Genomic DNA, 15825 nt, shown 5'->3' with positions numbered 1-15825 from the left:
GGTATAAAACATTTATCTTTCTATTAAATGAATTATTCACAGTTCAAAGTAATAACATCAGGATGAAAAAGAGAGGGTTTAAGTGAAACCCGCTATCGGAGCGGAGACAATAGAAACTCAGCCAGGCACTGGGAACTCGCATTATCCGTAGTTCAGCTATTCGATGACGAAGAGAGTCTGTCGGCTGGCGTGAGGTGTGAGAAGGCACGAGAAGTGAAAAACATCGGTGGAACCACTTGCGCACGGTGTTGCGCGTGCATATAGCGAAGAAAATAGCTTAGTTTCGCCGTAGGGCCGAAATTAGATTTCGTTCGAGAAGACGTTCCGAATGTTCACTCCCCGACCTTCTTCCCTTTATCTGTTGTACGGCACCTCCTCCCCCTCTCACCCCCAGCGCACCGAAATCTCCTCGTGCAACCTCGTTTCAGCCGCTCATACTGCATCTTGCTCCTTCACCCTCACTGGCACCCTTCTCCTCGCCACCCTCTCCTCGCACACCCCCGCCACGCCCCCCCCCCCTTTCCTTCCTTCTCTGCCGTTTGAAATTCGTTTTCTTCTTCGTGCCGGGATTCCCGTTTCCCCGGGGACACTCGACGACGTCGCGATGCTCCTCCGCGTTCCGCGGTACTATGCATATTTCACCGATTTTTATGGAATTCCTTTTAGACTCATTCTTTCCACCCGCTCCATAGTTTTTCTCTATTTCAACCCGGGTGCCGCGTCTCCTCCCTCCCCTTTGTCCATCCACGAACCCCTGTTCAAACTGTTCCACCCCCACCCCCCCTTCCCTTTACCAAACCCAACCCCCGTTCTCGCTGTTCTCGAGCGTCGTCTGTCATTTTTCCCTCTGATTGTTACGCGGCTTGTACGACGACCGTCCCGTAGCCGTCGTTTCGCCCCCTCGGGACCGGGATTTTCCACGAAGATTTTCCGATTAACCCCGTTGAACTGTCGATCGATCAAGCGGAACAATATCCCGCCTGACGTCTATGAATTCGCGCGATCTTCCCCGGAATCGTCGTAGGTATCTCTCTGTTCCTCGGCGAAGGGCGACGAACGGGGGCGAGACGATTTCGCGAGCGAATCGAAAGACGCGAAATACTGTCGCGGAGTCTCCGTCCAACCCCTCGCAGTTTTTACTCTTCGGCGCGTTTGTCCGACCGACAAAAATAGAATTAGTCGACGCTCGCGACGACACCCGGCTGACAGGAGTCCTGGACATTTATCTCGAGCAGTCGAAGTTTTCGAGGTGGTGTACAAGTTTTGTATCGGTGACATTTTTTTAGTTATTTCCAAACGTAGTGTATTATTGCAGGTGAGCAGCCCTCCGTATCCGAACGTAGAATGGTGAAGAAACTGAGGAAAGTGACTTCGAGGTGGTGCCCAAGTTTTATATCAGTGAAATTTTTTTAATTATTTCTAAACGTAGTGTAATATTGCAGGTGAGCAGCCCTCCGTAGAGAAGGAACATCCGAACGCACAATTGTGAAGAAATTGAGGAAAGTGACTTCGAGATGGTGTGCAAGTTTCGTATCGGTGAAATTTTTCCAATTATTTCCAAACGTAGTGTATTATTGCAGGTGAGCAGCCCTCCGTAGAGAAGGAATATCCGAAGGTAGAATGGTGAAGAAACTGAGGAAAGTGACCTCTAACAAACTTATACAGTATAATACCTTCCTAGATCATTGCCAGTCAGTGATTGCTTTGTTCCGGAGAATGCATCTAGAAACAAAATACCTTCTCTCTTCGTAGAGAAGGAATATCCGAGCGTACAATTGTGAAGAAATTGAGGAAAGTGACTTCGAGGTGGTGTACAAGTTTTGTATCAGTGAAATTTTTTCAATTATTTCCAAACGTAGTGTGTTATTGCAGGTGAGCAGCCCTCCGTAGAGAAGGAACATCCGAACGTACAATTGTGAAGAAATTGAGGAAAGTGACTTCGAGGTGGTGTGCAAGTTTCGTATCGGTGAAATTTTTCCAATTATTTCCAAACGTAGTGTATTATTGCAGGTGAGCAGCCCTCCGTAGAGAAGGAACATCCGAACGCACAATTGTGAAGAAATTGAGGAAAGTGACATCGAGGAGGTGACTTCTGACAAACTTATATATTAGAATATCCTCCCCAAATCATTGCCAGTCAGTGATCGCTTTGTTCCAGAGAATGCACCTAGAACAAAATACCTTTAAACACCTGTATACCCTCTGGAAGGGATGCTCCGCGAGCAGGTTTTTCATTGTATCAGGCCCCACCATAAAATCGCAGCTCTTTAGCAAAAGACCCGCAGCCGTGAGTACAGTGTCGCCAGTGTAAGCTGCGCTAAAGAGAAGTAGAGCACCGTTGACGCTGTTTTAAGAAGTCCGTCGCCAGCCCAGGGGGGTATTTTATTTTCTTAGATTTTACTTTTAGCGACTATTCTCCATTGCGAAAGAAAGACAATTTCGCCTTCGGCGAACGAGCTGCGCCAAGCATACCGTGCAACGATACGCTCGAGACCCTCTCTCTCTCTCTCTCTCTCTCTCACACACTCTCTCTCTTTCCTTCTCTCTCTGTCAAGCCTCCTTATATTCTGTATATACCACCCACGAGGCAACAACTTGCCTCCAGAGATCAGTATGACTGTCGGTGTGTACGGATACGGGCGCACTATGGAAATAAAGCACTTCCGAGCTCCGCGAGAAATGCATACGTTCCCCCTGGCTACCCCTGAAAACCCTCCTTCGAGATCTCCGGCAATCCCTCCTCGTCAACCGGGTTTCTCCTCGAAGAACCGAAAACCCGCGGTGTGATACGGCTCCCCCTCTCTCTCTCTCTCTCTCTCTCTCGCGATTAAAGCTACACCGGGAGGAAGTCATTAGGCTCCATCGGGGCTCGAGCACTAACGAAATTTATTTCCAGGTTGTTGGTGACGTGCCGATCATTACGGCGTTTTGTCTACTTCGCCGGTTAACTTCGTTCGCGAAGTAGTTTATGCCGTAGGCGCCAGGAGAAAGCAACCGACCCCGGGGTTCAGCAGGTAACTTCGAAAGACCGTCTCGCGTGTCTTTCCTACCGCGAAGATTGTATCTTCTAGAAATTGCAACGCGAGCCACCATTTTGCGCGGACCCGTCTCCTCTCGCCGCGAAACCTGCGAGGAGGTCGAACCTACTCGAGCACTATCGAACCTTCCGACAATTCGGTAGCGCAAAAATTGTGACAGTCCACCTCTGACGTGACAGTTAATCTATTTCTCCTTTCTTCTTTTCTTTCGTTCGATAAAATTGTTTAATCCAGTGGATCCTCATTTTCCTTTTCTCTACGCTTACCATAAGGAATTTTCTGATTAATAAATCGAACTCGTCCCTCAGCCCAAAATCTCAAAATTGCATAAACTAGTAATCTACTAGTAATTGAAACAGATTACGAACGACAAAGCGGATGTTGCTCGGCAGCGTCGGATGTTGATCAGCGGAGCTACTTAAACGAGCGTCGGAAGGCGTTGAAATGATGCGGACGAACAATTAACGCGTCCCTGGAGGGCGGGGATGAATGAACCCAGCGGAAATCTTCGTGTTACGCCGGTGCATGGCCGGGGCTCTCTTTATAACCGAAAAACGTGCGAACATTCCCATAGTTTAGTCGAGTTTCAGTTTGCAAAGGGAGAGCCTTATGATCGCGCGTTGTCTGGGCGCACGAAGTACGGAATAATGGAGGAAACGAAGAAAACCGTACGACCTCCCGAGTAGCCGACCGGGGGGATGGAAAAGAAGCGGAAGGGAAGACCGGCCGATAGAAAGCGTGCGAGAATCGATTTTAACGAGCTACGGGGGACCGGGGACGCTAACTATCCGCGCTAACTTCACCGGCGCGATAACATTTCATTTACATAACCGTAATCCTACTTAGCGGAGGATGCCTAATTCCACCGATCGTGCGTTTTCGCTTCGACCCATCGCGTCGCCTCGGCGTCTGCAAAGGAAACGTCTGTCGTTTCGACATCCCCGCGTGGGCGGCGAACACTTTCACCGAAAATACGCTGGACCGGTGTTGCAACTCGGAACTCTCCAGCGAGAGAGTCACCTGAGCGACCAAGGTCACGCAACCTGCGGATGGTACTCGGTTTTCGAACGCTACTCTACATTTGTTTGCATAGAAAAATAATTCTTTCAATAAAAGAGAAATATTCTTTTATTCCGTTGAGAGACTCAATACTCTGCGAAGTATTTGTCTTTCTACCGATGACAATGACTCCAATGAAGCAACGTACCTTATAATTTTCAGTGAGAGCAGCCCGATAATTTCAATTGAATTTTTGACAGTGAGATCAAATATCTAAGATCAGTCTTCGATCGAATCTAATTGTAATTCGGCCCAGTTCGCAGATCCCGTTTCGAGAAAATTGTCCGAGTTTTTCCGACTCGCGCCGCGCCAGGCGTTTCCGTGCGCGATTAAACAATTTAGGGTCCGGGGAGACGAGTGGTGAGGCTTTGTGATTGGCGTCGGAATAGCCGAAATGCAGTTGGCGCGGCGACGCGGGTTCTTGGTCGCCGAAAGTTCAGATTACGGCCGCCCGAACGAGCAGCGTGAAACGGAAAACGGCGCAATCGAGATAAACAGAGCGCCAGATGCTTGGGAATGTTATCGGATGTCCATGCGTACGCGGCTTTTGCGGCGCGGCGGCGTTTAACAGCCCGTGGTTACCTTGCTTTTGAACCTTCGACCCCGCCACGAGTCCGAGATCCAGGCGTTGATAGAATTCGAATGTTTTCGGCGTTCAATTATGAGTGCCTCGGCCCGGAGGCTGTTGGGACGGGCTCGACGGTGTGCTGAATTTTTTGTAATAATTTTCCGAATTATTGAACCACAGTTCTTTCGTTACACGACGATCTTAATTGCAAACTGAACCTAGGCTTACTTTGTTCGTTGAGGTGCGGTCTCTACTTTGTGTGAATTAATCGCTGCGAATTTTATGCGTTTACGACTAAATTGATATATGAAAATTGAAAAAGTAATCGACAGTAATGAACAGTAACAGTAAGAATGATGCTGCACTAAATATATGTGCTAGAATAAATTAAAAGCATTTGAAACGAGGATAAGCTACTAAGTCACTGTACAAGGAGGAGGGGCTTGAAGAAAAATTGGATTTCTGGGGATCGGAATGAAAACGCGTATCTATTTACAAATAAATCGTATATTTACATCCATCGCGCACATATAAAAAGAAAAGGCGCACAATCGGCGCGCCGAGTTTCGACGACTGATAATGTCGTCGGGGAACGGCGTCCCGTCGCACTTACGCGTATAAAATAATAAATAAATCCATAAAAATGTAGAAGGGGGTGGGGGTTAGGAGAGAGGGGTGGGGGGGAAAGGGTGTATGCGAGATAGAGGGGACGAGTCGATGTGTTTTATGGCTTGGCAGCACCGTTACTGCGTATTTCTTAACAATGAGCATCTCTTAAGCTTGTACGCTTCGCTTATTTTACGTATCCGCGATATACCAAGTTATGCATAACCATTTGCCAGGGCAACGCTATAAAAGTAGAAGAAGTTGAATATTACTACGCGAACGCGAACTGGTGTGCGCGAACGATCGCGTCGGTTATCAGCGCGTTAGGCGAGCATGGTTTATCGTTTCTCCGTTCGAAAAGGACGACTCTGTCTTTGGGCGCTTTCGCAAAACGGATCGCAGAGGAGCCGGTGATATTAGGGCTGCTTGGACCAAAACGATTCGACTTTAGGTTCGATCGCGGTCGAGTTTCGATAAGATGTTTTTTTAACGGGAGTGATTAAACGGTTTCGAGAGGTTCGAAGATCCCGAAAGTCGTGAAAGTTCTAAAACTCCTTCGAGGTCGTGAAAGTACTGACTAGTTATGTCTGGTTAAATGTACGGACTATAATCTAGCTACTCTAGACACGTATCAACTGCGACATCAACGGAGGACTCGTGGTGTCGTCTCCACAATTTCGTGTTGTTCCTTCAAGCTTTGGTGTGACGTAAATATTTCGTAACGGGCTCTGTGTGTTTTCAGAACTTTCAACGCTTCCGGTAACACGAAACAGCTTCCGGTTAAAACTCCTGGAATACTCCTAGAGAGTTCGAAAGAGTAGCCCTACCGTCGAGTCGTTAAGTATTGCGGGTTTCATCTAACAAATGGTTCCCCCGTGGTACACGGCTGACGCGCAGCGTGACCCGTCGGAGACAATGGACTAGACGCGTGCAGATCCGGCTGTTGCTGTCACAAAGGTATGCAAAACCGTGTGTATCGCGTCTGAAACGGTCGCGGAAATCGGGCAGCGCAGCGCGTTTCACTCGAAACGAGATTCTCGTGAAAGGCAGGCGCGTGATTGCCCATAGCAGTTGAACGAGCTCCTGAACTTTCACCCAGGCGAAGGTCAAAGACATGGGGCTTCGGCCGATCATATGACCGCGCCTCGGAACGATCGAAGAAAGCTGCGACCGGTTGCAACCGGACTCGAAAACGTGGACACAAATTTGCGTGACAGAAAATTTGATGGATTTTTACGGGAGCTTTCGAAGGACTCGATCAGCAGCTCCGAATGACTTCTAAATTTCCTACTAAAAGAGTTCATGCTTGACCCGATGGTTACAGCTACCTGTGAACGAAGAGTGTCCTAATTTCAATGGATAATAATTGCTTTGCAATTTATACAGCCGTGTAGTTAATTCGATGATAGGAATCGGAAGTTTTCAGCGCAGTTTCGTCCACGTTCTCGCGGAAATTGACCGGCGCGCGCCGACAAACGACGAAGAGCTCGGTTGTCCCGCGCGAGAACATCTCGACCGGCCGCAATACAATCACTCAACGACCCGTGAACGATGATTCCGATGCTTTCACTGGTTTTCGCGAGGCTGAAGAGTCGCCGAGCGAAAGAGGCGCGGAACGCTCGGTTCCGGCGCCAGGCTGAACAGCACTCGAGGACTCTTTGATACCGGGTTCGCAATTAGTACGCGATAAGAACCGGCCACGCGGATATCAGCCTCGACGAGAGAACGGGAGATCCGCTCGTCTACGGAACGCGGCGAAGCGTTATCCGCCGCGCGATACTTTTCCGCGGAGAGATGGTGGCCTCGGGAAACAGCCGTTTTGCTTTACAATCGGCGATAATTAACAGACTAGCCGAGCTTCTAACGGGGAACTGTGTTTTTCAGCATACTTCGGTGCCTCGAAAGTGGTCCCGACGTCCCAGTAGTTAAATAGAAAGGTCTTCGGCTTAGCTTCGAACTGTACTCGTCAGCACCGGTGAGCCGAGTAGGCGTACGCGTTGATTCGTGGCTCTTGGGATCAATCGTAGCCTTCGTGTGAACTCTCCAACTCTAAACTCTTCGAACGCTATAGTAGACTTAGAAAGAAAAATTCGTTCACCAAGAAAATTCATAAGTTACCGATAAAATGGAGGAAAAATATAAAAACTGACTTCTTCGATCCGGTTCGTCAGGAAAATTCATAAATAAAATACAGAATCTAACGAAGACTATTAAAATACGTGTTCTGATTGTCCCTAAGCAAACAACAAAGAGCCACGAATCAGTCAGCACACCAAGCACAGACCATAAATATTTCCGCAGTATGTTCGCAATCGGTACGAACTCGGTACTAAAAATAGAGAAAGTCTTTCATAAATTATCATAGGTCATCAGCAAAGCACTCGGATGATGTCTGCAGGAGCGCGTCACGAGCGACGATCTCTAAGAGGACTTTTTGTCGGCACTTTTACCCTGATCCGCCGTGACGGAAGTGGCAACAGTCTCACTTTTCGCGACCGACCTGGTCTCCTTCTTCGAGTCGCCGAATTGATTGTTGAAGAAGAAGGCGACAGCCTCCTTTTTCGCGGTCTCGGCCTCGTCCAGCTGGTCCTCGTTCCTGTCGCTGGCGTGACCGATTAGTTGCTCAAGGTTCTTCTGCTGGCCTTGGTCGACGGTGATGTAATGACCTTTGGGTATGTCAGCGTTCAGGGTCTGCGGTAGATCGCTGTACACGTGTTGCAGCGACTGCGCCTCCGGGAGACCTTGGAGCTGCACCTGGCCGCGGTCAGGTTGTTCGATGGCGGCGAGGATGTCCTGCAGGAGTCCGTCGGACAGGACTTGATCGTGTCTTATGCTGCCGTCCGAGTTGTCCGTGCCGAGTCCTCCGTCGGCAGGTTGGATCTGGAGCATGTATGTGCCCTTGGACCCTTGGATCTCGAAGCCGTCGGAGCCGCCGTTGAGCGTCAGGCCCTTGGCCAGAGACAAGGCCTCGCTGCCTTCGCGAGTACTCAGAAATTGACTAGCATCCACCTGGTTGGGGCCCGCGTTCTTCGCCTGGCCGAAACCTTGCTCGGTGAGACTTGCCGTCAGCGCCTCTGCCCTAAACCCGTCTTGCTGGTGATACTGATCCTCGGAGGAAACGGACTGAGTAGCCGGAGGAGCGGCGATGACGTTGGCTACCTCGGCCGCTTGACTATGGTCGCTGGAGAGGACACTGTCCGCGTGTGCCAGCACGTTGTACCCGACCGGGTTACCGTAGCTGTCCTTATCACCTGCTGCCTGATCAGGCTGCAGGCTCAGCTGGCCCACCGACTGCGAGATGCCCGCGGTGTGTGTCAACGGGCCCGTCTTCAGATGAGCGTTGTGGTTCAGGCCAGAGGAGAGGGAGTGAGTCGCAAAGGAGGCTCCGAAACTCTGGAGCCCGGTGTCCTGCAAACTGTACCCGCCGCCATTGTGGAAGGCACAGTCGTGAGCGGGTCCTGTGGTCTGCGCTGTGCCGACTACAGGTGTCCCATAGGTGGTGGTGATGGCGTTGCTGACGCTTTCGTACAGATTCTTGCCGATCCCTGTGGACGTGGAGACGAAGCTGGTAGCTGGTCCGAAATTCGGTGCTCCGTAGGTGAGGACCGGCGCCGGGGTGTTGAAGTCTCCGAAGGACAACGGGGTGCCGTAATGCGCGTTCGGGGCTGCGATCGGCGAGTTGAAATCGGTGCCGAGCGCTTTGTTGAAGGCGGCCGGGCCGCCGAGACTGGGCAATTGCTGTTCGAACGAGAACGCTGCCGGGACGAAAGATTTGGTTGCCTTGGTGAATGCTTGGTAATGCCGCGGCGGCAGTGGCGGCAAGTAACGATTCAAGCTGGTCAAAAGTCCGCTGGGAACGGCTTCCTTGAATTTAATTGGCTCCCGGTTCCTGGGCGGCACCAGGGAACCCGGCGGCGCCCTGTAGGACCCGTGGGGACGATGGTGATGAACATTCTGTTTGAAGAGCGAACCGCTCTGCAGCCCGAACGACGAGAACAAAGGCGACGATCGACCTGCCTCGGCGGCCGGGTACGGCCCGTTAGGGGAATACGAAGATGGCGGTGGTGCGCTGTAAGTGTCGAGCACCGGCGGAGGCGGCAAAGGTAGTCCGGACTCGATGGAGTTCAGATTCCCGAAGTGCGCGCCACCGAATGGGGCCCCGTAGCTGCCAGACAGAGCGTTCACCTGCGACAGGTCGTTCCCGAAGCCCTGGAACGCGTGACCATGCTCGACGTTCAACTGAGCACCGCTGTCGACGACCGGGATCTTCACGGTCCCCAGCGATCCGGAATGAAGGCCCGAAGAGAACGGCGCGGAGGTGGGTAGCAACTCGAAGCCGTGAGTCTTCACGATGGACAGGGGCTCCACGCTCGGCACCTTCGCGTGCTCCTCCTTCTTCAAGTGACTCTGGTCGTTGTGAAGGGGCTCGTACTGCGGCAACGGCGGTGGCGGCAGCCCGTCGTTGTCGTTCCCGCCCGAGCTGACCGAACTCTTCAGATCCTGCGCCTCGGGGTTGTGAATCGGGGTCCCGTAAGAGTCGCTCGGCACGTTCGAATGCTCGACCGCGTTGTGCGACCCGGCCTGAGACACCTGCAGGTTCAGGGACGCGCCGTGCACGTTCTTCTGCTCAATGTCCGTCACGTCATAGTTCTCCAGAGGGACGCCGTAGCTCTCCAAGGACCCGCCGAAGTTCTCCACGGGTGCCCCGTGCTGACCGGACAGTCCTGCGATGGGCTGCCAGCCGTCGTACTTGATGTCAGGTGGCGTGGGTGGCGCAGGGACTCCTGGGAGAGGCCCAGGTGCGGCATGGCCGAACAGGTCGCCGGCAGGTGGACCGTACTGGATGTTGGGCAGCGATGGTGGCGCGTAATTGTCGCTCGGCGGGGTGCTAAACTGGACCGCCAGTTTCTGAGGTGGACCGTACGTGTCCAACGACAGGGGAATCGAAAGCCCATGTCCTGGCTTTGAGAGCCCGTGACCAGAAGACCCAAACTGGCTGGGCACCGATGTGAATTTCAACGGTGGGCCATACTGATTCTTCGGGGGCCTGAACGAGAACGAATGCGGCGGCCCGTAGTGCTGCTTGGGCGGCCCAAAGTGAAGCTTCACCGGGCCGAAGTTGAACTTTGACGGCAGAGATATAGGGGGGCCGTAGGTTTGTTTTGGTGGGCCGAAATGAGGTTTGATGATCCGCGGAGGCCCGTACGAGGACAATGGGGGCCCATAAGCTGGTGGAGGCAGGTCTGGTGGTGGCGGTGGGTATATGGGGGTTGGCCCTTGATCACCCACTAACTCCGCTGGACCATACACCGGCGCAGGTCTGTTGTAGTCGGATCCTGGAGGAGGGCCATAGTCGGATGACGGTGGGCCGTTACTTATCCTTTCGTCAGCCTTAACCTCGTTCTCTTTCTTCTCCTCGGATGCTTGCGGTTTGTTCAGTACTGCTTGCACGTGGTGTCCAATCAACAGGACACACAGCAGCGTAAGCGTCGTCTGAAATGAAAGCGAAGTTTTCTTTTAATCTGCTTCGGGTACCTGACCGTACCAATACACCTGGGTCTCTTTTTACAGATACACGATCATTTTCGGTGGTGAGAGGGTCAATTCGTTGTACTCAATTCGTACGAAACGACGATACAAGGGATGACGGTTTAAAAAACAAATGAACGCGATAAATAATAATTTTAATTGCTAATTCATCGAATTTATTCACTGATCTGTAAATCCTTCGCACTGGAATCAAACGTAGAAAATTACAGTGTTCAGGTTCGGGAGAAGTAGCTAACTGGTCTGATAGCATCCCTTGCTTTAATTAGTTCGACGGGGGCGTAAGTGTAGCTCAGTATTGCGTACACATTTCTCTCTCGTGGCGCACATATTATCTACGGGTTCCTATTGAAGGCCGTGTGAAACTTTAAGCTAGTTTACAACCTCGGTCGGTACAAGACAAACTAGTGGTACGTATGCATGTACGTGGAAACTTGCGTTCACGTTGTGTGTACGTATTGAATGCGTGCGCGTGCGAATTATTTCGCTAATTGCAGTGGGAGAGGTGCAATGTCATGTTGAAAGTAGTAACCTTTTCTTTTGAACTGCTTGATGTGCAGGAAAATGAATCTGTATCAACGCGAACCTTTGTTATATTGTCAGAACATGAAAAATTATTACCGAATCGGTGATACAAAATTTCCATATATTTTTGGTGGTCAATCTTTCAAATGAGAAATAACTGAATATATTTGTAGAAATTTTTTATCGGGTATTATCTGAAGCTGCGAAAATAGTGGCAAGAGATGTTTCTACAAGGTGTCGATTATCATTCAGATAACTAATGTCGTATGAAAGATATCAGACGCGGCAGAAAAGCCCGCGTAAAAGGTTTAAGTTGTAAATGTCATCAAGACACTATGCCTGGTAGTCTTAAGTGGCACGATGACCGAGATGCAAGGCTAACATAATATGCCGTACTTTCTCTCAAGTGCATCCACGAGAAATGCAGCTCAAGAGTGCACGACGTCAGGCGAGAGAGTCGTCGTGTGCAAGTCATGCTTAAACTTTAATCGTGTCACGGTACAATGCCGCATTGTTTTTACACCGATCTCTGATCAATAATTGATATTTTCGACGTGCAAAAACCAACCAGAAAAATCGTGTCTCTGCATGATCAACTATTTTATATTCACGTGTAAACCTAGCACGCAAAAAGATTCAAAAATTCATTATGCTAATTGAAACGAGCAACGTGCAGAATGTTTTTTACGGTTAGCCTTCGGCAATAAAATCAGACAATTTCGACAAACTTTATGAACGCTGGCCTACAAAAATTATAATCTATCTGTGACAAACTTTTTTATGAGACGACCTTGTAATTCGAGGTCACTCTCTTAATCGAAGCGCGAAGAATGAGCCTTCACTTTCGCTCAAGAGAATTGTTAATTATTTTGTAATGACTGTTATTGTCGACAGACTCAGAAAAACCTGCCAGGTACCAATTAACTTCCATTTGTACAGAACTATTAATCGCCAGCACCGACTTCGTGAAATTAATAATCGGTCAAAATCGAACAGATTTTTCTTATTTTCCCCTGAATATGATAGTTCTGTTATGATAGATAAATGGAGTAAACGATGGCAGAAAATCATGAAGCAAATACATAACACAGTTCGATTAGACACAGTGAAAGTGATCTGCGAACTTTCTCGGGGAAAAAAGGGGGTGAGACTTTTTGGCGGACGTATTTTACGTAATGACCATTAGCCTAATGAAACCTGTTGACATACTCGCACCCGCAATCACGTCAACGCGGGCAGCGTACTAAAAATAGGTAATAAGCGGTCGTTGTATTGAACGGATCGGTGTAGGTAGAGCGTGATTAGGCCAAACACCTCGTTCATATGCTTCATACATAATCATACACGCCACGTAAGACGAGTGCACGTAACGCAATCGTGGCTGCCACTTCTTATTGAGCGATACGATTCCCTGGAAACACCCGATATTTATTTCTCTTCCTTCCGCGAACGTGTTTCCTGGATTTTGAGGCGCCTCTCGACTCTCGATTTCATTATAAGCCGATCGACCGGATAGCAAAGACGATTGAAATAACAGTATCGGGTATTTCGTTCGCGCTAGCCGTGACATAATCGCTTTGTATAAATACTAAGCTTCATCTCGGAAATAAGATATTCTTTTATTCGATCATTGTCGACGTAACACAGCGAATTTGCATACCATTTGGAAGCACTGAATAATTATCATCGCGTTTAGGCACCTCGTCCGCATATATTACATTGAGATTTATTTATTAGTCATTTCAGAATTGATTGCCGATGCTCTTCCAGACGTGTGACGACTTTGCTAATAATTTTATATGAATTTATTGAGTCATAGAAATAATTGCGGAAATTCTCAAAGTTCAGAATTGAAGGAAGGAATGCATGAATTTTTTAACTTTCTACGCGAATAAATGTTTTCAATTACTCAATGTGTTAAGTTGCATATTTTGCCAGCGGGTTTTGCAAATGATCTTTTGCATTTGCCATTGCGTGCATCCTGTTACCAGTCAATTATGTCATTACAATGTTGTAAGTTTCTTATTTCTAAGGAAAAACATACTGGGTGCAATTTGTATAGTCGATTCACTGGAACACGTACTTTCTAAATGTTTTGCACAACTGTGGCAAAGCACGAAAATCGTCGAATCGTAAAAAAGTTACTACTGTATCTGTACCAATAGTCATTTCGTAGTGACCGCAAACACATAAAACACTTCTGCTGGTAAAGAACCAATAACAAATATTTTTCGACAGTGTACATTCACTCGTCGACCTCTACACCTTCGATTTTTTAAAATTTTCTTAAGGCTCCTTGAAGCTTCTTATAGCAATGAATTGTTTAGATGGCGTTTCACTCCTGTAATTAATCACTCACTGTGAAGATCAGTATCCCTCCATTCTCAATTTACATTCATTTAGCGAATTTCATATTTCCTCGTCTCTTCGTTTAATTTTTAATTAATACACGTTGATACAATCGATCACTGCTCGGAAAATTACCAAACAAATTGCACGAAGTGCTAATTTATAATTGCTGTGTTAGAACAATGCCTGCGTGACCTTCCTCTTTATAAAGAATTAGATTAGCTACTCAATTTTCTCAATTCGTGTTTCACGTTTCATTAGAACCACGCTTATTAACAGGCGCACGGTTGCCGGTCGATTGCGCCGGCAACAAACGAAAAATGGCTGCTTTCTATGCTCTCGAACTGTAACGAGCGTCGAAAAGTCATTACGTTCATCGGGTCTATTTTTTACTCATTATATTGACGCAACAGCGTCCGACGGAAACCGTAACATGTCCACGAGCAACTCTCGATGCTCGATGAGGAGTAAAATTTTTACTCCCGTTTTTAAAGCGTCGTTTTCACCGAACCGTGCCGCTTCACTTTTGTTTACTGCCGTTGCACTTGAATAATCCTGAGGTAATCGATCCGACTGTAAAGCTAATCGATCGATTTCCCTCCGGGGCGGCGTTATTCCTTACAATGACAGAACTTACTTAACAACGCGTAAAATCGATGAGCGAACGTCTGGGTTACGTCTACCGGGCTCGATGATTCGACGCTCTGAATGACTTATTCGCTGGACCATAGCAACAGGAATTGAATACAGAATTTATTTCTTAATCATTTTTCTGACAAGCTAGGAACGATATAAAAATGGTTCTTAAAGTTTTATATTTCAGGTTTCAGTTCTGTCTATTCATTATTAATTCTGTCTATTCATTGAAACTGTATACATTCTGCTGTGAGGCAATAATTGATCGCAAGTTTGATGGTCTGGTAATTAATAAGTTGGTTGTTCCTATCGGAATGGGACTGAATATAAAAATCGAGGCAGAGTTAAAATTGCGGTAATTAAATTTTGCAATATTCAATATTGTTCGTACAAATATGGAGGTTCTCTTGAATCAATTATTGCGATACATTTCAGCGTGTGTAAAAATATATGTTTAATTAACGGAACGTTTTCCATCGGTTTCTGCAGCGAAACAATTTGAAGCGTGCGTTCAGTCGTGCACACAAACTGAAAACCCCTTGAGAAAGATCAGGTTTAGAAGAGCATCACGCGTGCAACGAAACTGCTACTCTCGTGGCAAGATCTTCCGGTCAATTGCAACAGAGTCATGCTCGCAGTCTCAGGCTTGCACTCAGGTGTCGTTGCACACCTTGAGAACTTCCTACAAATTGTAAACAGAAAAGTAGTAGAGTCGAACGATCTTTCCAGACGAGATTCTATTATTTTGCCAACGATCGATAATTGTTCGGCTAGCTAACCGATCGAACGAATTTGACAAATCTCTAAAATTGCACAAGCTAATTGCTGAAGAGCCTGAGAAGCCGAGGTGTCCGCCTGAACAAAGACAGCCGCGCCGGCAGGACAAGTCGACGGTAAAAAGGGCCCGAAGAGACCCGAGAAAACGGACGAGTTATCGCGGGAATGATCGCAGCCATGATCGCCTACCTTGGCTCGAAGCATGTCGCACGCACGCAATCCGTCGTCCGGCACTGTACACAAATCAAACGACACTTGTCTGTGGTGTTCTCGTCTGCGTCGCGGGCTCGCCTAAACGTTTCCCGCCACTCGAAAATCGGGACGTTTCCCCGGCTCTGATCGGACACGGACTCGTCGATGGATCACGTCTGGCACACCATACTGACACTTCTGCGAACTTATGGAGTCTCGTTCGACGGAGGAGACCTACGACTCCGTCACTACTTAACACAAAAAATGCTCAGTCTCGTATGTGCACCTCGTTTATATAGACTCTGAGAGGGGTACCCGGTCGATGGAATTCTCGGCTGAGCTTGCCGAGTAAATTGAGGAAACGAGACACTCCTGGGAGAGAGAACAAGAGAGACAGAGAGAGAGAGAGAGGAGAGAGCGTCGCGGGAGTAATGAACAGAGACGGGAAACGAGGAGAGGAGGACTAACCAGGGGTGGGAGACCGACGGGACCACGTCCAGGACGAGAAAACGGGGAGAGGGAACCCTC

General features: G+C 48.5%; 1 protein-coding gene across 1 annotated transcript; it reads right to left on the bottom strand.

The window, feature by feature from the left end:
• Positions 1-7692: 7692 nt before the first annotated feature.
• LOC143362463 (uncharacterized) lies at positions 7693-15389 on the bottom strand. The gene is made up of 2 exons (XM_076802665.1): positions 15295-15389; positions 7693-10764 (listed from the first exon to the last, which is right to left on the bottom strand). Exons 1-2 carry the CDS (start codon positions 15307-15309, stop codon positions 7693-7695), a joined length of 3087 nt encoding a protein of 1028 aa, XP_076658780.1. The 5' UTR covers positions 15310-15389.
• Positions 15390-15825: the final 436 nt, after the last annotated feature.

The sequence above is a fragment of the Halictus rubicundus genome, chromosome 17, assembly GCF_050948215.1.
Source record: "Halictus rubicundus isolate RS-2024b chromosome 17, iyHalRubi1_principal, whole genome shotgun sequence".
NCBI lineage: Eukaryota > Metazoa > Arthropoda > Insecta > Hymenoptera > Halictidae > Halictus > Halictus rubicundus.
This window is presented reverse-complemented; position numbering and strand designations above follow the sequence as displayed.